This window comes from Budorcas taxicolor, chromosome 13 (genome assembly GCF_023091745.1).
Source record: "Budorcas taxicolor isolate Tak-1 chromosome 13, Takin1.1, whole genome shotgun sequence".
Taxonomy (NCBI): domain Eukaryota; kingdom Metazoa; phylum Chordata; class Mammalia; order Artiodactyla; family Bovidae; genus Budorcas; species Budorcas taxicolor.
The window spans coordinates 10,492,173-10,515,667 of NC_068922.1; the positions used below are offsets into that span (position 1 = coordinate 10,492,173).

Sequence of the window (23,495 nt, forward strand, 5' to 3'; positions counted from 1 at the left end):
TGAAAGAAACGACTGCCAAGCTGGACTTCATTAAAATTCAAAACTTCTGCTCTACGAAAGACAATGTCAAGAGATTCAGAGGGTCAGCCGTGACTGGGGAAAAACGGTCTGCACTCTTGGTGTTGTATATTCTAGGGTCTTTGACACATGTCCCATCATAGAACAGCTTCACTGCCCTAAAATGAGGCCTATCAAGATTAAGTAATTGGCCAAATTCACAAGTGGCCAAGCCACGGTTCAACCCCAAACTCACAGGCTCAGAGAAGGTACTCTAAACCATCAAGCTCTACCAAGTGGGAGGTGGGGCATAACGTAACTCTAGTGTGATACAAGCTCTGGTACAAAAGTAAAGAGCCGAAGACAGTCTCTGGAAACACTCTGGGGAAACACTTCCTGAATCCCATCATGTGATGTGCACCACAGTATCATCGATGTTCCTGTGACATCACGTTATGTGCTCCTGACACACTGTGAACTGAGTCAGAATCCCTCAGTGGGCTGGTCCTCAATCCACTGACTCTGCATTCAGCCCTGTCGACCCAGTCCATGCGCCATCAACGTGCTGATGCCCTAAGGACTGGCCGATTCAGCATCTCAGCACCTCGTTCCTTGCGCTAAACAGGTTTTGACGGCCAACCTCAGAACCTACCCACGATTGAGGGTCAGCATCTGACGGACAGAGAGAAGTCCAGGTTCTGAGAAACGGTACATCACTCAATTTTTGGAACATAACTATCTTCTAATATTGAATACAACAGAGTTTTGACAAAAAAAAAATTTTTTTTTCACTATTTTAATAGCAAAAGACCAAAAGGCAACCTAAAAAGAATAAAAAAGCACTTTTGCTCTAAGGAATCCATTTAGGCTACAAGGTTTTCATAAAGTCTGGACACAAAACTGAAAAAAGGACTTTTGGCTTAGGGCCAAACAGCCATTCTCAGAACAAAGTGAATCTGAAGTACACAGCCCCTCCTCAGAGCTACAGACACAAGAGCACAAGGCTCATAAACAAGCCTGTTTAATTCTTTTCACCCAGAACTGCCCAGATTTATTTGAACAAGAGTTACTGTGTCCCCCCACCTCCCCCTCAAGGAACCGTATTAACACTGGAACAGCCTATCCACACACAGTTCTGAGTCCCTGCTTTGCAGCAAGAGCTCAACTAAGGGCTAGGACCAGAAGCACATCCAAGTGTCCTGGTGCGGACACTTGTTATAACCGCAAGTTAGACGTGATTAACCAAGTATCAGGGACCTGAAGAAGATGCACAGGGATCAGAGAGGACGCCTTGGGAACACTGCTTGGTGGAAGGGCACTGGACAACCAGATTATTATTTTCTGACCTAAACTCAGACACTGACTCCCTGGGTTCAGGTGCCAGACGCCCCAACCGTGGCACAGGAAGGGCAGAAGAAGATCGGCTCTCGGGCCCCGTCCATTTCAAATATTCTACGCCATTAATTTAATGTGAAATGAGAGAAACGGGCAAGAAATTTCAATATACTACTTAGACACTTCAAAAGACACACTGATGGCTCAGATAATGAAACTAAACTGGAAACGTCTCCAGAATGTACATTGAGAATTTAAATGAGCTCTGAATATGTTTCCTGAAGCAATGATGAAACTGTGAGAGCTTTAAAAGGGGGCGACTGAGTTCCCTGTGGCCTGACACACGCTCCTTCTCCAGCTTGGGACCCCATTCCCCTGCCCCCCTGCTCCAAGCCCACTCAGTTTCCCTGGAAGCCCCGATACCCCAGGGTAATGGCTTCAGCTGAGCCCTGGCCATCAGGAAGCCTGTATCACCCCACCCAGGACTCCCAACAGCTACTTAATTCTACACTGCCTTCAAGGGCAACTCCTCTCTGAACCCTTTCTGACTGTCTTCCAGAAGGCTTGACCTGTTGACCAAGGCCTCCTGTGCCTCCACCAATCCTAAGACTCATTTCCAGCTGGCCGGCTCACTCGTTAGCTGTGTGACAAGTTTCTTATCAACTCCAGTCTCCATCTCCTGAAACAGAGCCATCAGCATTCACATGGTAGGACTGTTAAAAGATTGCAACCAGTTACTACTACCTGTAGAGCACTTTGAACAGGGTCCCGCAAGTGCTTGTGGTCAAAACCGCCTTCTGCTTTCCCGTTCTTCCTCCTGGGCAAAATCTCAGTTTTGTTAGAGATGGCAGGGTTCCCAGCTAAAGACAGTATTCCCAGCCTTCCCTGCAGGCAGAAGGGGTCACGCGGTGCAGCTCCCCAGCAAGACAGAAGTGGGGCTGAAGAGAGGGATAAATTCTGCAAAGATACACCCTGCTGCCATTCCCAGGCCTCCTAACTAAATCTCACGTGATTATGTAGTTGCAGAAACTGTCTCAAAGCCACTGAGAGAAAGGCCAATGGAATTTCACAGACCTTGGTTCTGGACAAACCACTGAACTCCCAGCAGCAGCAGCCCAGCTCTGTCATCCAGGGAGGGGAAAACCAACAACCCTCCGCTAGCTTAAGGCACCTTTTCTCTGCACTAAGGGTACCATTATCTGCAGTCAAATGCCTCCCTGATAGAGTCAGCTCTTATTAACCTAGAACGTGTAACAATTTTTCTCACTATTTGTTTGAAGTTTGGTCTCCCCAACAGATAGAAAGTGTCTTATTCATGTTCACACAATCCATCTCGCCAAGCAGGTGCTCAAAACTGTTCCATGATGAACAAAAAAACAACAAAGCCATTCACAGTTTGTCCCCAGACTCTTCTAAGAGAAGACTCTAAGAGGAAAAAAAAAAAAATTCATCTCTGTCCCTCCCTAGTTAAACTGGAGATCCTGTAGATTATTTAGCATTTATAAATTGCCCACAGAGTGCCTGAAGCTATGGTTCTTCACCTAACAAGCCCTGAGACACTACTGCCAAGCACCGCTTTCAATGCCTTCACAACTGCTCAGGCACTTAGTCGTGTTCAGCTTTCTGCGACCCCCGTGGACTGCAGCTCGTCAGGCTCCTCTCCACGGGATTCCCCCAGCAAGAATACTGGAGTGGGCTGCCATTTCCTCCCCCAGGGGATCTTCCCGACCCAGGGATCGAACCTGCGTCCCCCGCACTGCAGGTGGACTCTTTATCACTGAGCCACCAGGGAAGCCCGCCTTCACAAGCAACTCACTGAATCCTCATAACGACCTGGGAGGAGGCAAGTACCATTGCCTCTCTTTCACAGATCAGGAAGCTGAAGCACTGAGAAGTTAAGCTGCCCAAAGTCACAGAGCCAGCAACTGGCCAGGCTGAGACTGCATTCCATCAACTGAACTCAAGCGTTCAAGTCCTTAACTCTCAATCTCCACTGCCTCTCAGTCACCGAGGATGGCTGTCTCCTTCCTCCTGTTTCTACAAAAACGAGGAACGAGCTGGGAGAAAATTCACTCTGATTATCTATCAAACTTCTTGGCTTCACAAACCAGGAGAAACCAAAGAGGAAAAAGCTGCAGCCACCATCCCAAGAGTCAAGGTTACTTTGCTGAAGTAAATATGGTCAGACATACAACTGGGGAGAAAGAGGCAAGGGGTTCTATGTTTTAATTCTCTTAGGAACTTTCGGAGCTGCAAAAGATTAATTAATTGAAAAAGGAAAACTAAGAGCTGAAAATGAGGAAAATGTGAGGTAAAAGAAGAAAAGTCCTTTAAGGGGCAAATACAAGCAAACGAATAAATAAATACAAATAAATGACAAATAAAGCTTTCTAATGCAAGCTAGTCAAAATGACTACCTAGTACCCAGATTTAAAAATACATCTTTTACCTATAAGATAGTATCCAGTGATTTGAGGCAACTTAGGAAAAACTATTTTAAAAATTGAGAAAATAACCTCCAAATATGTGAGGGTTCATATTTACATCTTTCAGGATCAACTCCAAAGGAGGCTGCAAAAAGACGTTCCTTCTACTAAACTCTTCACAATTTACCTTGCTCAGACTCTATCCAGAAACCAGTAAATAGGCGCCAGTCCACTTAGCAATACCTGCCGAGTCCTTTCACTACCAGACGGGAGGAGAGCTGGTTCTTCCTATCTCTAGCGACATCTAGTGCTAAGAAACTGAAATACACTGTGGAGCACACTATTCCTTCCAATTATTATAACGATAACCACCTACTATAAAATCAGAGTATGTATAATTCAAAAATATATCGCTTTTTCCATAACTGGAATTGCTGACTTTCAATTGTCTTCTAACTCCCAATTTAAAGTATCTCATAAGATTAACCCATTGAGAAGATACAATTGTTTGAGAGGGGAAGAAATCACTCTGTTCTCCAATTTTTTGTTTTAAATGCAAACATAACTTTATTTACCAACAGCAGACTGGGAAGTTAGGAGATTTTGGAGACATTAAAAGACTCCATTTAAAATTAACCAAAAAGCACTCTGGCTTAATTTAACAATAATATAATACAAGCCATTTATTCAAAACCAACTTCAAAAATCTCTGAAGGAGAATAATTTAAATGCAGATGAAGCCCATTATAGGATGGCTTGCTGATTTAAATATGCCATGGGCTAAATCTTGTCTTCAGATTTTACATATTAAAATTATTCTAAAAGATGTGGGCCAGCCATAGTCTCTTTATCAAAGTAAAGCACCACTTTGGAATTAAGAATCTAGGCATTTGGAAACCATTTAAAAGATAAGTAAGATATAATTAAGAAGCACTGGATTAGGAGGAAATAACCCAGTCTAGCCCTGCTTCTAACTCTAGAACATCAAAACCAACTCATTTAATTTCTCGTGGCTTCAACTTCCTCATTAAAACAAAAAGTTTTTCTATTGTGGGATGAGGGAAGAGTTTCACCTAAATTCTTTCTTGGGTTGTTTGTGCTATGTTCTGCGCTCTATGAACAAGATGAGCTTCACAATCTAGGAGCATTTTTTAAAATTAGTTAAATCACAGGCAATGACACAGCACTTTAAGAAATTCAGGACAAACGAAGACTCAACAAAGGAGATTTGAAGTGAAATCACTGTGGAGTACGTAAAGGTATCTCCCTGGCAGCTCAGTGGTAAAGACCCCACTTGCCAATGCAGGAGACACGGGTTCGACACCTGGGTTGGGAGATTCCCCTGGAGAAGGAAACAGCAACCCACTTCAGTGCTCTTGCCTGGAGAGTGCCATAACAGGAGAGCCGGGCGCGCTACAGTCCCTGGGGTGGCAAGTGTCGGGCACAAGCTAGCAACTAACACCGACAACCTGAGCTTCACCAAAGGCATACTGAGCTGCATTCAGCCCTCCTCCCCAACATTTGCTGCTTTCTGGAGAGACAAGCTGGCAGAGAAGAAGCACGTGTGCTCATCTTCTCCCGCGAGAACTTCAAACTTATGACTCGCTGCTGAACAACCATCAACAGGAGAACGTTGGATCCCACCAAAATAGACAGCCCACATCCGAGGGCCAAGGAGAAGCCTCAGCAAGACGGCAGGAGGGGCGAAATCTCGTTTAGAATCGAACTCCATACCCGCCAGAGACGCTTGGAGGGCTCAAACAAAACCTGCACACCAGGACCCAGAGACCCCACAGGGACTGACCATGCACCAAGGCCTTGTATATTCTAAACCACAAGGAACGCTGAGTCCCTTTAATTAAGATTTTCATAATTCACGAAACTCAAGTGGGCTCTGTCACTAAACCAGGATATTCACAAACATTCTGGTCAAGTGAAGTTTTGCCACCAGAAAAACTGAGGTCTTTCTTTAGTGTACAGGGACTGTTTACTGAAAAGGCTAAGATGAGGATGAGGATGCAACTGATTTAAAATCTGTCTGGAGTTTCCGACTACACGTATGTTTATTACTCTCACCTTGCGCAGAGAACGCTCACCTAGCTAAAAGTAACAGTTCTATCTTAGAAGAGCTGATAAGTGACCTGTGGGGGTGGAGAGACCAGAATGAGGGGCAGTGAAACCCCACAAAGACAGGGAAATTTGGTGAGTTGCATCTGGAAGACCCTCCTGCTCCCAGCAAGATTCAGGTCGGTTCCAATCACTGCACTGGTATCCCCCAAGGATCTCAGGAGGGAGCTCCCCTCAATGGGCATTTGTGACGAGCTGCTGTCTGAATGAGTGACAGCTCTCCAGGATTGCGGGGGGCGGGGGGTGGTGGGAGGCGATGAAGAGCTAGTTTATGGACAAACAAGGTGAGGGGAGCTGGAGAAGGCTGGAGCAGTGCCCTGCGATGGAGGACAGACAACGCCAGGACCACGCACTCGACGACAAGCTCTAAGGCAAAGGCATCTGAGAAATGAAGCTAATGAAAAATGATGGCGAGTTTTTTTTTTTATTACCATCATCAGGAAATTCAAAACAGAACCACCACGTGATACCACTGCACACTAATGAAAATGGCCCCAAAAGATTCAAAAGACTGAAACCAGCAAACGCTGGGGAGGAGGTGAGACAACCGGCCCTCTCACACACGGCAGGCGGGAGTGTGAATGGTACAACAACTCTGGAAAACTATTTTCACCACCTACTAAAGCGGAGCAGACACCTGCTCTACAACCCAGCAATTTTTCTCCTAGGCGGACACCCAAGAGAAATGTGTACACTCGTTCACGACACGGACAAGAAGGTTCACAGCAGCACTATTCCTAACAGCCCAAACCAGGAAACAGCCCAAATTCAAAGAGATAATGGATAATCTGTGATATAGCCACGTTACACATTATATAGTTTATGCAACAATGAAAATAAACGCAACAGTGCAAAAAAGAGGTGGATCTCACAAACGTAATGCAGAGCAAATAAAGCCACTTACCAAAAAGACAAAAACAAAAAACTATGTTCCGTATGGTTCCTTACACACAAAGTTTAAAAGCAGGATAAACCAAACTGTGTTTTTATTTTTTTAATTCATTTTAACTGGAGGATAATTACTTTACACTACGATGACGGTTTCTGCCATACCTCAACATGAATTGGCCACAGATACACATGTCCCCCCCACTCCTGAAGCCCCCTCCCACCTTCCTCCTCACCCTATCCCTCCCCTCTGGGTTGTCCCAGAGCACAGGCTTTGGGTGCCCTGCTTCATGCATGGAACTTGCTCTGGTCATCTATTTTACATATGGTAATATACATGTTTCAACACTCTTCTCTCAAATCAAGCCAGACATCTTTCTCGCGGGGAGTGATGACTATAAGGGGGCATGGTCGGGACACGCAGGCACTGAGAACCACTTCTTCACCCAGACACAGGCTACGTGGGTGCCTTCAGTCTGCGCAATCCATCAGGCAGGACACTCACCGTCTGTGCGTCGTGCATACACGTGACGCATAAATGCCCAGACTGAGAACAGCTCCCAGGGCACATTCACAAAGGAAGAGCGGTCCAAACAAAGAATTCCCACAGCAAGTGGAGCAAAACAAAACCACCTGCCACCCCTGAAGACAGAAATGGGGAAGGGTCCCATACCCAAGACAGGCGACCCACAGGGAAAATTCCATGCAGCCCCCTGAGAAAGAACCCACATCCTTCTCAAACAAAAGGAATCCTGAGAGCTCACCTCACCACCCACCTGGTCATGACTGAGAAAAACTGAGACAGAGAGAATAATTTGCTCAAAGTCTGAGAACTAGTTAAGGATAAATCCAAGTGCAAAAGCTGGGTCACCTCAATTAAGACAACTAATTATAAAACGGTCAAGATATTTCAAAAGAATGAATTGAGCAACCACCCTGAATGGGTAAGAACTCAAGAAAGGACACAGCTGTTGTCCATTTCACTCAAGTGAGATAAGCAGTGAAAGGTGACGGGTGCACACAGTATCCACAGACAGAAGGGGAGCTCAGAGAGAGGGGAGGGGAAGACAGTCCTGCGGAACCTGGGAACACAGCACACTCCTCCCACACAGCACTTAAAAAGATAACACTCTGCACGTCCGGACTACTCTTCCTTGCAAAGAACACGTTTCAGATCTCTGTTTTATAAACAAACCACCACTGCAGTGAAGAGCAATAGAACATTTGTATAAAAGCAAGTCTCATATAAAGTAAAATATTACCTACAAAGGTAGACAAGAACACCCAGCTGGTTGAATATAGTTCAAAGAAGCATCTGAAAGATGCTCAGAGAAGTCATTAACATAAGAACAAATGCAAATAACACATCAGGAGAAAAAAAAAATGATACCCAGAGAAATAATCATGACTGTTTCATAGAAAAAAACTACAAAAGAGCCAAGGCAGAAGAAATGACTACGCCCAATGGTGGTAGAAATAAACGTCAGAGTCCTGATTAAAGAAAGAGCATCACAAAACACAAAAGGGAACCTGAGCCACTGTTTCAGAGAAAGCAAATCTTGTCTTGACACTTATGGAGATAACAGAGCAGATGGTGCTGAAACAGTGGCCGTCACCGGTGTTGGTTTTTAAAACACCGATGAATAACCAAATTCACAGCAAATAAAGTATCCCTTTTTCAGACAACTTTTTTTTCCATCAATCTTTAAAACATAAAAAAAAGAGAGAGAGACAAAGGTCAGAGAAAGACACACACACACAAAAGGCAATAAATGAACATGGGAATAAAAAGGTCAGTTTGGAACAATTAAGAACTAGACAGCAGAATGGTGTCACGAGCCAACTTTGAGACAGGGTTCAAATTCCGACCTCATCTATTCCTTCCTTAACTGAGTACCCTCTGGGCCTCAGTTTCCTTGTCTGCAGAGTGAGAAAATAAATACTCTTCCACCTTGCACAAGGTTGCTGAGCAGAGCAGAACAAATCAATACAAACAATATTTAAAGTCATGCAACTATGTGGCCACCAAGCATTCGAGAGGCAGCTAACGACACACTGGTTTAAATTTTAAACTATAAAACTCCTAGAGGAGAACATAGGCAAAACACTCTCAGACATAAATCACAGCAGGATCCTCTATGATCCACCCCCCAGAATTCTGGAAATAAAAGCAAAAATAAACAAATGGGATCTAATTAAAATTAAAAGCTTCTGCACAACAAAGGAAAATATAAGCAAGGTGAAAAGACAGCCTTCTGAATGGGAGAAAATAATAGCAAATGAAGCAACTGACAAACAACTAATCTCAAAAATATACAAGCAACTTATGCAGCTCAATTCCAGAAAAATAAATGACCCAATCAAAAAATGGGCCAAAGAACTAAATAGACACATCTCCAAAGAAGACATACGGATGGCTAACAAACACATGAAAAGATGCTCAACATCACTCATTATCAGAGAAATGCAAATCAAAACCACAATGAGGTACCACGTCACACCAGTCAGAATGGCTGCGATCCAAAAATCTGCAAGCAATTAATGCTGGAGAGGGTGTGGAGAAAAGGGAACCCTCCTACACTGTTGGTGGGAATGCAAACTAGTACAGCCACTATGGAGAACAGTGTGGAGATTCCTTAAAAAATTGCAAATAGAACTCCCTTATGACCCAGCAATCCCACTGCTGGGCATACACACCGAGGAAACCAGAATTGAAAGAGACACATGTACCCCAATGTTCATCGCAGCACTGTTTATAATAGCCAGGACATGGAAACAACCTAGATGTCCATCAGCAGATGAATGGATAAGAAAGCTGTGGTACATATACACAATGGAGTATTACTCAGCCGTTAAAAAGAATTCATTTGAATCAGTTCTGATGAGATGGACGAAACTGGAGCCGATTATACAGAGTGAAGTAAGCCAGAAAGAAAAACACCAATACAGTATACTAACACATATATACGGAATTTAGAAAGATGGCAATGACGACCCTGGATGCAAGACAGGAAAAAGACGCAGCTGTCTATAACGGACTTTTGGACTCAGAGGGAGAGGGAGAGGGTGGGATGATATGGGAGAATGGCATTCTATCATGTATACTATCATGTAAGAATTGAATCGCTAGTCTATGTCTGACGCAGGATACAGCATGCTTGGGGCTGGTGCATGGGGATGACCCACAGAGATGTTATGGGGAGGGAGGTGGGAGGGGGGTTCATGTTTGGGAACACATGTAAGAATTAAAGATTTTAAAATTAAAAAAAAATAATAATAATAATAATAAAAAAAAAAATAAAATAAACTATGCTCAGCTGAGCGACTGGAAAACTTTTAAATATGTTTGGAACACAGTTTGCAATGAGAATCTGCTTTTCAACTGTAAATTTCATAAAATCAAAATACAGATCCAGTGCATCCAATGTAAATTTCACACTGAGTTGAGAGGTACTATAAATGCAAAGGTACTGCAAATTTACATCATGTTAAAAACTTATTTTAAAAATTATATTCCTCATTAATAATTTTTATATTGATTATATGTCAAGTGGTAAGTTTATATAATGGGTTAAATAAGATGTACTGTTAAAATTAATTTCAGCTGTTTCTTTTTAAATGTGGCTATTAGAAAATTTAAACTCCCATATGTGGCTTGCATTACATTCCTATTAAACAGTGCTGGCTTAGAACAATGCCTGGCACACAGTAACAGTGCAGTAAATATTATCCACTATTATCCCTATTAATATTATTATTATTAATATTAAATGCAAGGCATTTAGGAGAGTCCAAAAACAATTTAAACATGTCTCTACCTTCTGGACCTTGGAGTTGAGCAAAGGAAAACCAGACATACCATAATATTATAGCTTTACAGAAAACAAATCATCAAATATCTAGCTGTGAGAAAAGAGGACTTTCAGGAAGAAACAAAAAAATCCACAAAGAATGTATTCAATCCACTTCAAAATTATCATTCTAAAAATCTACAGAAATTAGAATTTGTGTTACCCACCCAGTTAGACTATATTCAGATGACAACAGAAGAAAACAAATATTACATGGGAACCCACACAGACTAAAGGCAAACATCTGTTGCTGGTGGATCGGGGGTGGGGGAGATGCTCCTGCCAGGCCCAGATCTGACCCACTGGGGCAGGGGGTCCTCTGCTCTGTGGCCCAGACCACACTGAGAGCCACCTGGATAGGGATAAGGGACCTTTGGATTGGGGGCACTCTGATCATCAATACTGGCCAGATGTATACATAGCCAAATTCTTACCAGGTTTGAAAGCCAGAAAAGGGCAGGGGTGGTGGGGGGGGCGCTGAATGCACACACCCAGCAAAACACATTCCCGTGCACTCCTAGAAGCACTATTCACAATAACCGAAACACTGGAGATAACCACCCAAACAGAGCTAACCAACAGGAGAATGGATAAAGAGAGCAGCACAGTCGCAGAATCCAGTAGAAACTACTGCTAAGCAAAGCATGGATGAATCTTAAAGACGACAGCCTGCATGGAAGCAGACAGAAGCAGACACAGAACACGCTGCAGGGAGCTCAGGGACAGCCAGCACCCCCCTACCTAAGAGCTGTCCGAACACCTCCGGAATGTGAGGACAAGACGCGACTGACCAGGAGGGACGAGAGGGGACCCTGGGAGCAGGAAAGAGTCTGCATCTTGACCTGGGTGTGGGTTAGAGGGAGACATACACAGATGACAACTCAGGAGCTGGATACTCCAGACATGCGCTTTTTTATAAGGTCACCAAGGCGCACATTTCAAATGTACATACTTTGTGTATGTTGAATCTCAATTAAAAAATAAATTCAAACGCCTGTGTGAGGATTTTAAAAAAGGTCCTGTAAACAGACCACCTTATTTAATGACAAATAATCTACTCAGTTGAAATGTCTTTTCAAATGCCATCACCCAACATCTCCAAACACTTGCATGAGTGTGCAATTTGGGGACTATAAAACTCTGCAAGAAGTTACATGGGCCACTTTCTTCTGGGAGCCTTCACCCATATGATAAACATATCAAGATGTGCTTTCTAGGCCTGTGCGTCCCAACTCCTGTGAGGCTCCAGGGTACTGTTTAAAAAAAGAGATTTGGGGGTATCATCCCCCACAACTCTCATTCCATGACACTGCAGAGCCCAGAAAATGGTCTTTTAAAAAGATCCCCAAGAGATTCTGAGCTGAAAACACTTCCCTATGGGAAGTCAACTGGTATGAAGTGCGGAATAACTGGTACTTACGTTGCTTTGGATAAGAAACTGGACTTGGAGAATGAAACAGCATCATAGCAAGTTCTGTGGTTTCATTTCAGCCCCTTAATCATCTGGAAATGCCAGTGTAATTTTTACTTTAATAGAAGGACAGGAAAGCCTAAATAGAATACACTGATATAGAGTAGATTCGATCTAGAAGAAAATGAGCATCTTCAGTGATGTTCATGTTGCTCGTCTTCCAAGGAGAAATCACAGCTGTTAGGAAATCACTCCTCTCATGTATGACCCCCAGATGACTTCTCGGGAAGGCTGTTCTTAGCTGGTAAAGCCAATGTTATTAATATAAAGTATTATAAAAGATAGTACAAATCTATAACCATCTCTCCCCTTGCAAGTATCAGAATATCCTGGTAATAAATATTCACACACAACCTAGGTCCATATTTGTTTTTCAATATCTGCCCATGGCTAATGAGCCTGTCTTACAGATATATACTTTCTAAAACCAGCACTTCTGCTAAGAGACTTGGAACTCTAGCGCCTGGAGTTTGGAGAAATGATGGTCATCCTTAAATGATGCAAAGGCAAAATCAACCCAGATGCTAAGGAACAGTAATCTCCTAAAACCTGCCGTTGTGCACAAGATGGAGGGCAGTGCCAACTCGCCGCGCACAGCAACAGTTGCTAGGCAGGCTGGGCTGGGAAACATCAAGTTAAAGGGGTCGACGGGAAATGAAGCCAAATTTAAAACCACATGCAAAAAGCCAAAGGAGAACAGGCACTCATTTAGAGCTCTTTTTAAAATCACATAATCAATCTAGAAAAGGAAGGGAAATGTGCTTAAACACATGGAATTTACTGCGTGCCACCCTTCAAGTCCAACACCAGAGAAGACCAACTTCTCCTGCGTGGAATGTTCCCACGAGAGTACAGATACCAGGGGCCTTTCACACAGTCTCCTGGCTGGACACGGAACTTCTGAGTCAGAAAGGAGTGACTGAAAATATTTTCTCTGAAGTTCAGACTGTTCCAATCCCTGGGTCAGGAAGATCCCCTGGAGAAAGGGATGGCTACTCACTCTAATATTCTTGCCTTGAGAATTCCATGGACAGAGGAGCGTGGCAGGCTACAGTCCACTGGGTCACAGAGAATCAAACATGACTGAGCAACTTACACTTTCACTTTTCAAGAACTAAAAGAATACTTCACTACACCTTCTGTTTGCCCTGAATACATTTCACAATGTATATTTCACAGTCTAAGTGACCAGGTTCTGTGTCTCCAGTGGAAAACATGGATGGCATCACCAGGATCCACCTGCACCCACTGCTCCAACAGTGCACAGCAGCTACTGTGATCTCGCCCCAGCTCAAAGGTGGGCCCTGGTTCACCTCGACCAATCCACGTAACCCATTCTCTTTATCAGAGTGACTGGCAGAGATACTCTGGGCCTAAGCCAGTCAGCACAAGGCCCCAGGGATTCGTTCACAAATACATCAGTCAATCAGTGCAAACTTCAGAACTTGGCTGGAGACTCAACCCAGACTCTCTGAATTTAGATGGTGTGGTGGGTAAATACAAAGCTATCATTGCTGCTCTCACCTGGCCATTCCGAGAGCCTAAAGATGAAGTCATTACACCAAAAAGGCATAACCAAGTCCCAGAGAAGCAGAGCCGGTGCCCTGATCAAACTATGCCTAAACCCCACCCTACCACCTGACCACTACTCTTCTACCTTATAAGCCAGTTTGAAACTGGGTTTTCTGTTATTTGAAATTAACAAACAAACATAAAACGCTACATAATAAAATGCCTTCTAAGTAGCTGCATTGTAGCTGCATAAAACTATACTGTTTTAAAAGTCTGTGTATACATAATTTCTGGTTTTTCTGGCCAGTGAGAAGACATATATTATTGTCAAGCCAGTTTTACATGTGAAAAGATGGATTTGGAGAAAATAAAACAAGAAAAAAATGGTGAAAGATATGTGAAATCTGAAAAAAAAAAAAAAAACAGTGAGCTCACAGATTAGTGGTTTGGTGGCTACCAGTGGTGGCTCAGACAGTCAAGAATCTGCCTCCAATGCAGGAGACCTGGGTTCAATCCCTGGATTGGGAAGATCCCTTGGAGGAGAACATAGCAACCCACTCCCGTATTCTTGCCTGGAGAATTTCACGGACACAGGAGCCTGGTGGGCTACAGTCCACAGGGTTGCAGAGTTGAACATGACAGAGCGACTTTCACTTTCACACTTTTTTGCACAGGGTGGCAATGTGAAGTGGAATAAGTGAACGTGGTCAAAAGGTACAGACTTTCAGCTATAAGATGAATAAGTCCTGGGGATGCAATGTACAGTTAATAAAACCTATTGCATGTTTGAAAGTTGCCAAGAGAGTAGATCTTAAAGATTCTCATTACGTGAAAAAAAAAAAAAGTAATGATGCTGAAGAATGTTAACTATATTTACTGTGGTGATCACTTCTCAAAATACACAAACACTGAACTGTTATGTTGTACACTTGAAACTAATACAATGTTAGATGTCAATAATACCTCAATAGGAAAAATAAAGGAAAAACTGGCTAACATTACTGTAATGCTTGCAATGCTGACTATGTGTTGGACTCACCTTATAGGACAGGTAGTACTACTGTCCGCATCTTACAGAGAGATTCTGAGACACAGAAAGGTCAAAGGGACCAAGGTTAGGGTATGCACAGACACAGGCCTTAGGCCAGGCAGGAGGAGGACCACCTCCTCGCTCCTCTGCAAACTCACAACTCTGAGGACTCCTCCAAGGGGAGTTAAGTGTGTTTCTGGGTGACATGAACAATAAACTGATTGTACCGTGAAATGGTCACTGTTCAAGCTTTCCTGCCAACAAAACCAAGTTCCTACAGTTCAGCACCTCCAGAGAGTTCAGGTGCACATAAACCATTACTTCCATATGACCAAGGCAATCCTTTCCTCCCTGGCTGCAGCTATAAGTACGCAGTAAGAGCCCGTCAGCGTGCATGCCTCACTGCAAAACATCAGAAGGAAAATCCCCTACGCATTCAAAATTATTTATCACGTGGTTCCAACATTTAACAGGGCGCATTTGACTTATTTCCGAGCCTTCTGTTCCAAGAAACGTTATTCAAAAGTAAGAACTAACATACACTTGCAATACCTTTATTTATGAGCAGCTCCTTCAAGATGAAAAGTGCCACAGAAAATAAGGGAGCCTTGGCATTATTAACAGCATCAGAGTTGGTCCTGGGAACAGCTCGCTGAGCCTCTGACTCTGCCACATTCTCAGTCAACCTCCAGCGTGAAGGCACTGACAGTCATCTCCGCTATTAATTATCAAACCCCGGTTTCGGAGCACAATGAACTTGATTACTTCGCCTTTTATATTAAAAAAAACAGGTGCAAGAGCAGAACTTTAGAAAGCGGAGAACACAAGAGTCTGATGGAAATTAACAACCAGAGAAGTCGACAAACTGGCAACTGAGTACCATTAATATATAAAGAGCAGTGATGTCTTTTTCCACGTGCTTCAGACTGAGAGCCAGCCAGCAAGGCAGCTTATGCGAATGCATTACAAGACCACCACGGGCTTTGCACCAGGGGTACTGACAGTTAACTTCTGTCCAGACACAGACTCATTCACATTAGTCTGCACACTGAAGCAGGGAGACAATTTCTCTCATAAAGTTGGAAACAGTACGTGTGACTGTCTAAGGTCAGAATTTTGAACCATCAAATCCCCACATGGTTGCTAATAAGGAGGGTGATGCATGGCTGAAAGAGTTGTCTCCCCTTTCATCCGAAAGCTGAGCAAAATCAATGCCTGTAAACAGAATTCTATCCTAGAGCTACCCCCAGGTTCAGTTCTTATACCAAGAAGAGGTCAAGTTTAACTGATACAAATAGAGACACCGGCCACAGAAGATGTCACCTCTCCACTGGTTTGTCTGTAAGTTATCTAGAAACCAGAATATCCAGGGCCCTGGGTGGCAAGAATCCAGAGGTCCATGACCTGGCTGGTGTCAAGCCTGCCGAGCATCAGCCCCAGGAATCTGCGCTCCTTCCAAATCCACTGCCCTCCCCAGCACACGTCTCCTCTGTGAAATGGAAAACCGCAGACAGCAGGAAAAAATTCTTTGATAGGTTTCTGTAATCTTCCAGAGACAGAAGTTCAGCTGATAGATTCTATCATAAAATGGAAATAAGTTGGTTTAAAGTATGCCTCTCCAAGAAATTTGAACTCAGAAAATCTAAAGCCAGTCAAGGATTCCGATTTCATTTTACTCTATTTATTATTAGTCAAAACATTCTAAAAGAACAACAACAAAAAAATTTCTCCGTCAATGTGTGAGATACTTCCTTCCTCTTCGGAGACGGAATCTTAAGACAGTGGCACAAGTTAAGCTGAAATCATGTGTGTTAGGATCGCATCATCAAGTAGATTCAAGTATGTACCACCCTCCAATTCAATTCAACATTATCGTGAGAAAAAACTCCAAATAATGTCTAGGGGGAAAAAAAAGACACTTTAATTCAACAAGTCGCCCACTTTTCAAGGACAAGCCTCTGCAGGGACAGCCTCTGCACGTGAGCAACCTGCTTCCTCCCCACACCGTGCCAAACCAGTCAGATGGCCCTCACAGGGCCATGAAAACGCAGAAGCTGGTCACGCGCTAGAATAATCCAAGGATATGCCTGCAGTAAGGAAGGGACCCTGTTTGCTGAGAACTGGGAAGAATAACCCCTGCTGGGGGATTCGACAGAACATACCCTCCAGGCTGTGAGCATCCGCACAGCAGCCTGGCCCTGGACAGACCTGCACAGACAGAGCCACGGGCAATTCTGCCAGGCCAGCTGCCCGATGCCCGAGAGCTGCCCGCACGGCCCACGCTGGCTGCAACTTATTCTAAAGCACAGAGCTCAACGCATTATTTGGAAGTCAGATAATAAAGTCAGATAAAAAACTACCTCTGAAAGTTTCATTTTTATCATTTGAAGACGCTAGAACAGAGAAATGAAAATGCATCCTGAGCAGAAAAACTAAAAAGGTGCATACTGGGTGGGGTTAGGGGGAGAGGGGGTGGGGGTGAGGGGTCAATGGATGGAGGGATTCTGAGTGACTTGAAAAAATTCATTGGCAGTAAGACGTACAAAGCCAGGCCAGAAGGGCAGGGTATTAAGTAGTCCCCGTATAAACCATCCCAAATACAAAGCAGCCAATGCCACATGGAAGCCATGGAAAGAGGGGCTGACATGAAGGCCCTGGGAACGCACCGACCCCAGGCCTGGCAGAAGCCGATTCATCACAACATTAACTTCCAAGAGCCAACAGTTATAGCAGCTAAAGACAAATTCAGCCAGAGTGAAAAACGCACTGGGGCAGCTGAAAATTCTGAGCAGCTGGCAGTGCCCAGCATCAGACAGAAATGCCAGGTGTTCCCATCCCTGGGGACTTTAAGACAGGGAACTGGTTACCCTGCTGATGGCAGAACTGGGCAGCTGGTGGAGCTAGTGAGGCCACCCACAAGCTGACAAGGCCAGGAAACCAGCACCGCCCCAGGAGGAGGGGCAGGTGAGGAGGAGATTCTGGAAGTCAGGGCTGTATCGCCAGGTGGTACCGCACCAGGGATTCTTCAAGGAAATGGCATGAGAGATGTCTGGTTCCTCCCTCCAACCCCTCACAGCAAATCCCACTGGGCACAGGGCAGCCTGCTTGGTAGCTCCCCACGATACAGGTCAGAACAGAAGGGAAAACCCGGACTGAGGGCAAGAGAGTCCAGGATGGCCTCACCCTTCCTTCCCCAGCTTTTCAGGTCCAATACACACACTTGGAGGTGCAGACACGTCAGCCGGGCATCTTATTAATACACAGGTTCCAACTTCGAAGCCTGCGGTGAGACAGAGCGCCTGCACTTCCAACCAGCGCACGGACGATACTGATGCTGCTGGTCCAGCAACCATACATGGAGCAGCAAAACCTAACTGACCCAAGGGAAGAACTGAACTGTAATCCACAGGAACGCGGCCACATTCCTTCCAAGGATGGAGAACACAGACGTGTGTGAGCCTTTCAACTGGTAGTGAGGAAAACAGGCTGGACTGCACAGGCAGGAAGGAGCTCCGGCGCGGGGCTGCTGCTGCACAACACGGCGCACTGCCTTCCCCGCCAGCTCACCAGGCATGTGCGGGTCACGGCTGTTACAAGCTGAAACGTGTCCCCCTAAAAGTTCAACTGCTGAACCCGAGCTCCAGTATCTCAGGATGTGGCTGTTTCAGAGATATAGCCCTTAAAGAGATAATTATGTTAAAAAAGAAGCCATGGGGCTGAGCCCTAGTCCAATCTGACCAATGTCTTTACAAGAAAAGGAGATTAGGCCACAGAGGGTGACCAGGGCTGCAGGCACACAGACAGAAGGCCACATGAGGCCCAGAGGGCAGGCAGTGCTCATAAGCCAAGGAGGGAGGGAGGCTTCAGGACAAGCCTTGATCTTGGTCTTCTTGCCTCCAGGACTGCAAGCAAATAAATGTCTGCTGCTTAGGCCTCAAGTCTGTGATGTTCCGTTATGATAGTCCTAGCAAACTAATATGGAGAAGGCGATGGCACCCCACTCCAGCACTCTTGCCTGGAAAATCCCATGGACAGAGGAGCCTGGTGGGCTGCAGTCCATGGGGTCGCAAAGACTCAGACATGACTGAGCGACTTCACTTTCACTTTTCACTTTCGTGCATTGGAGAAGGAAATGGCAACCCACTCCAGTGTTCTTGCCTGGAGAATCCCAGGGACGGGGGAGCCTGGTGGGCTGCCGTCTATGGGGTCGCACAGAGTCGGGCACGACTGAAGTGACTAGCAGCAGCAGGTGCAAACTAATATAAAGATTTTGCTTTAGTTCCTTGATACTACTACTACCAGTAAGTTTTCACTGTATGCCTGCTCTGCGAGAAACAGTTGAGTTTCTAGGAGCTGGTACACAGAATGATAAGGACACAGTCTGAGCCCAGGTCCTGCTCCTGCTTAGAGGGAGAAACTAAGATCACCAAACTCCAATTATGATGAATGCTGTAAAAGAGACAGAACCAAAAGCCTTTACAGACGCCAGAGGAAGACAAAATCATTCCATCTGAGAATAGGGATCAGAAAGAGCTTCACGGTGGGTTCTGATGGCCGTGGAAAGGGCAGGACCTGAGATGTTAGAGCAGCACAGGCAAAGGCCGGGAGACCCCCAGAACCCAACCCCCAGCGCGGACAGGGACCAGCGAGGCATCTGGCCAGGCGGGGGGGAGACCAGGAGCTAAAGGCAGATGCAACTGTGGAACTGGGAAGGAGCTCAGTGCCTCTGGGGACCAGCAAGGGGGTCTAGACTTTAATTTCTAGAAATGAAGATTCATGAAAATGAGAAAGCTAGATTAACAGGCAAAAGAATGGATATACAGTGTGAACTGCAGAGGATGATAAAGCCTGCATTACTACCCACCTAAGAAATACCTCTTCAAGGTCAACACTCTTCACACGGTCATCAGCTACTTGCATCCTAATCCCAAGCACTTTATCACCTCTTGCCTCATGACCTGGGTAGAAGGAAGAGGTTGCCATCCACCCTGACTTTCAAGCTGGGGGTGAGGGGACATGACCCTGTGGGTAAGTATCACAACCCACAAGTGACTCGGGAAGAGAACTGAAGCCTGAGATGGAGCTGGAAGGTCACAGCCCCAGGCTCGTGCAATTATCACCACGGCGTCACCAGCCCAGCTGCAAACACCCAGCATCTCATCAGAGCACCTTTCATCCCCTCTTCACCCCACTCAGCACGCCTGAGACTTCACTCATCCCCAGCAAGGAAAGCCCCAGACCAGATCACAAAGAAGGGGACAAAGTCACTCCTTGGTTTCTGAGCATCTGAGAGCTCAGGAAAGAAAAAGCCAAAGGCTGGCTCCCAGTGTGCCAAGAGGCACTGAAGCATCCTGTATCACCCTTCAGTCCCTCAGACGGTCTCACTCGGTCTTCTCTCCAAAGGTCTCTCCTTGGATGTTCAGGATTCAGGGCTTGGAAGGGATAATACTGACAAGTCGGCAAAGTAAACAATCAGCGCTATGGTGAAGATGATCCTGGGAATCTACTGCCTCACTGGACTCATCTCTGCTGCTGCTACTGCTGCTAAGTCGCTTCAGTCGTGTCCGACTCTGTGCGACCTCATAGATGGCAGCCCACCAGGGTTTCCGTCCCTGGGATTCTCCAGGCAAGAACACTGGAGTGGGTTGCCATTTCCTTCTCCAATGTATGAAAGTGAAAAGTGAAAGTGAAGTCACTGAGTCGTGTCCAACTCTCAGCGACCCCATGGACTCCAGGCAAGAGTACTGGAGCAGGGTGCCATCACCTTCTCCGGGGCTCATCTCTAGAAACAAGCAAATGCAGTGGGAAAACAAAGTCCTAGAATTGAAGGTTCATATTTTAACGGGGCCACACGGCGATTAAACCACTGATCTCAAAGCAAGATTACATCTTTACACCCTTGTCACAGCCCTTTGGGTGAAATACACTTCTTCCCCCTTGACTTTCTGTTCAGACTTGCTTCCATCACGATATGAACAGACGCTTGAAATGCGCTTGCAAGACCAGGTGTGCCTGCTTCTACACTGGCCTTGACCATGGATCGTGCCTAGGACAACCAGCCAGTCCCAGAGAGCGAGAGACAGACCTGGAACCCACCCGCAGCCTGAACCCAAGCCCAGCCAGACCAGCCAAGCAGCCACAGGCACGAGAGGCAAGGCATGTGGCTTTAAGCCACTGGACTGGAGTGGGTTCTCCGTAGCACGACTGGAACAAGAGCTGATGAAGGAACAGTCAGGCAGCAAGAATGCCAGGAAGATTCACAAACGGAACAGACTCAAACTCATCGCAAAGCAATCTCTCTCCCCAACAGTTTCCAAAGAATGTTTTCAAAAGCATCTGAGTAGCCCTCTTCTTCACCTCAGCCCTCAGGCGCTGTCTTCCAATAAGAGATGAAGACAGCTCCTAAAATACCAAACGTGAGCAGAAAGCAACTGCGGGTTTAAAACCCAGACACCAGCAGAGAGATCTAAAAAAGGGCTTGCCGGGTCAAAAGAAGGGAGAAATCTGAAACATCACGAGCCCTTCTCATAACTTTTAACACTGAGCACGTAACACCTCGCTAGTCTTCTCATCTCAAAAGTTAATAAAAGATAAAAATAGTGAGATTTATGCAAAACAGAGTTGGAATTGGAAGAGGATTTATTTAGCTTCAGGGTCCAGAATAACATTAGGAGAAAAAAGCATCAGAAAAGGTTCAGAGGCTCACCATGGTGCCTCAGTGTGGACAGCTCTGCAGGGCTATTATAAAACCCCCAGCACAGTGACAAGGAGCGACCCTGCAGAAAGGGTGGGCTGACGTCTTCACATTCACTGCTGCACTGCCTCCCATGCTATAAGGCACAACACACACCAATGGCTTTGCAAATAGCTAATGACTTGATTTCTCTTTTCCTTATGTGCAGCAGATTTTAGTCCTCTCAGGCTAATTTGCTGAGGAATGTATACACCAGGCCATGAACAGTCCAACGATCGGGCTTCGGGTGCGGCCCCACACCTCCAAGCGGGCGCGTCAGGGACGATAAAGAACAGTTTCATCTCTGCCCGTGCTTATTCCCACCCAACTCTTCAGAAATGCAACTGAAGTCTTTGCTCAGTTTTCCTGCACGAAAACCTCTCGACAAAACAAACATGAGAAAGTACCTTAAAATAACATGACGCTATCATCATCATCGGGAGGAAAGAAAAGAAATTCTGGATGCGGAAGCCTTATTTACTGCAGCCCTTTTCAGAGCTGGAAAGAATGTCTCTGGGACCTCCACGACCCACGGCCACCGAGGACTGCAGCTCAACTCTGCTCGTGAGCAATAAGCGTTGTAGCCCCCAGAGCAGGCCAGACTGCCTACATGGTACAAGGAAGATTTCATAAGATGATGCAGACCCCACTCTCAGAGCGAGTAATGCAGCAGCTATCCCAGGCCTTCAAAAGCTCCCCCTCAACCCTGTGCAACGGTCACCAGGTGCTCCATCCTCACGTGAAGGCCATCCAAGTCAGGGTTCTGCAAAGACGCACAGCTAAACCTCATCATCCTCACCAACATTCAAGGGAGGCCTCAGTCCTCTGGGAAAGTTCTACCTCCACAGATCATAAAAAAAAAACAGGATTCAGTAATCATCTCTGAATCACCTTCTCTCACGTGTAAAGACAGACAGATGCTATCAAAGCGTGAAATTCCAGGCTGAACCTCAAATCTGACATGGCTGATGCTCCACAGATGACACAAGTTTCCTACCAACTCAGCAAAAAAAAAAATATGGGACCACAAAGAAACGTGTATTTTGAAGCATAAAGTATGAAACATGGAGGCTATTACTGACATCTTTTCACCATGAATCTTACCAAAAATGCAGCCCATCACTGCCTAGCCCGTAAGACACACAGGAAAAAAATATTCCAGTAGGAAATTACTAGTTGGGAAACTTCTAAAGTCTAGCATGCGACACACATACTCTACAGTACTGCCAAGGGAAGTATTTATTTTTTGTAATTCATTTATCTTAACTGGAGGATAACTACTTCACAATATTGTGATGGTTTCTGCCATACATCACCATCAATATGAACCGGCCACGGGCATACACGTGTCCCCTCCCTCCTGAACCCTGTTCCTACCTCCCTTTCCACCCCAAGGCTCCAGGCTGTCACAGAGCACCAGCTCTGGGTGCCTTACATCATCCATCAAACTCCGACTGGCTACCCATTTTACATTTTTTCAAACATATTGCTTTTATATTGGGTTTAACAAAAAGCAGAAAGACAAAGTGGGAGCTCTTGAATATTAAATGGAATTTAACATATGTTGAGTCAAAAATGGAAAAAACTTCACAAGTGAGAGTAAATGTCTCAAATATAGCACCGTCTCTAAACACACAGCTTTAATGACTAATAGCTCCCTTTTCTGTTTCTTTAAAATCAAACCAGAGTCCCAACCTAAGCAAAGCACACAACTGCCACATTTGGCAGAGAGAGAAGAGTTCACCTGCTGAAGCAAGCACAGTAAGATTATGACACCTTTTTACAGTTCTTACTTTCAAAATATTTTGGGTTTCGTTCCACTTATTTGTCCATTCCTTGGTCAATTCTTGAACCTAAAAGAAAAAAAAAATACATATGTCATTGCTCTATTAAAAAATTACTGTGATTTTCTTCTAGAAAGTTTTCAAACTCTTATAGACTACAGAAGAACGTACTACACTTTTTTAAATTAGATAGCAATGCCGCAAAGTACCATTACCAAATATAAATCAAACTAGCTGATCTCACCCTACAACCTACATTACGGCAAAGGAAAGAACAGAAAAAAAATCTGTCAAGCTGCCTAGAGCTTTACAGCAGTCTTTTTCAAGGTGCACTTAAATAA

At 45.0% G+C, this 23,495-nt stretch overlaps 1 protein-coding gene across 3 annotated transcripts in view; it reads right to left on the reverse strand.

Annotated features, from left to right (window-relative positions):
- KIF16B (kinesin family member 16B) overlaps positions 1-23,495 on the reverse strand; it is a 294,681-nt gene that overhangs the window by 198,397 nt on the left and 72,789 nt on the right. For all 3 annotated transcript variants that reach the window (XM_052650604.1, XM_052650603.1, XM_052650602.1), the window contains one exon: positions 23,164-23,223. In XM_052650604.1, the coding sequence (XP_052506564.1) occupies positions 23,164-23,223 (60 nt within the window). The remainder of the gene's footprint in view (positions 1-23,163; positions 23,224-23,495) is intronic.